Source organism: Cystoisospora suis (genome assembly GCF_002600585.1).
Source record: "Cystoisospora suis strain Wien I chromosome Unknown contig_5625, whole genome shotgun sequence".
Classification (NCBI taxonomy): Eukaryota; Apicomplexa; class Conoidasida; order Eucoccidiorida; family Sarcocystidae; genus Cystoisospora; species Cystoisospora suis.
Genome location: NW_027158415.1, coordinates 14,590 through 14,916, shown reverse-complemented (window position 1 = coordinate 14,916; position 327 = coordinate 14,590). Strand labels below are relative to the sequence as shown.

The window sequence follows — 327 nt, the reverse complement described above, 5'->3', positions numbered from 1 at the left end:
TAGATCTCTGCTGCCTTATCTCCTTTATTAAAGTTTCGTGTGTTCTGTAGGGTCTTTTTCTTTTCTGTGTGTGTATTTTCCTAGGAACGAAGTAAGAAGATGGTAATTCCGTATAACGATCCCGATGTAGCGAATTTGAAGATCGAAGAACCTGACGACTATGTCTCCTTTCGCGAAGCCCCTGCTCGGCGCTTTTCGAATGACTTAGCTTCCCGTCTCGAAAAGAAGAAATCGCGAGAAGGAGGGGCACCTGCAGGAGCTGGCGCTGGTCCTGCTCCACCTGGCGAGAACGGTGCACCTGGGGCTTCTTCTCCCCATACAGGAGGA

General features: G+C 49.5%; 1 protein-coding gene across 1 annotated transcript; it reads left to right on the top strand.

Moving 5' to 3' along the window:
• Window positions 1–84: 84 nt before the first annotated feature.
• On the top strand, window positions 85–300 carry CSUI_009430 (ferlin family protein; the record flags this gene model as incomplete). Its single annotated transcript, XM_068069546.1, has 1 exon — window positions 85–300. A coding segment is annotated over exon 1 (201 nt), but the record flags the coding sequence as incomplete, so codon positions are not given.
• Window positions 301–327: the final 27 nt, after the last annotated feature.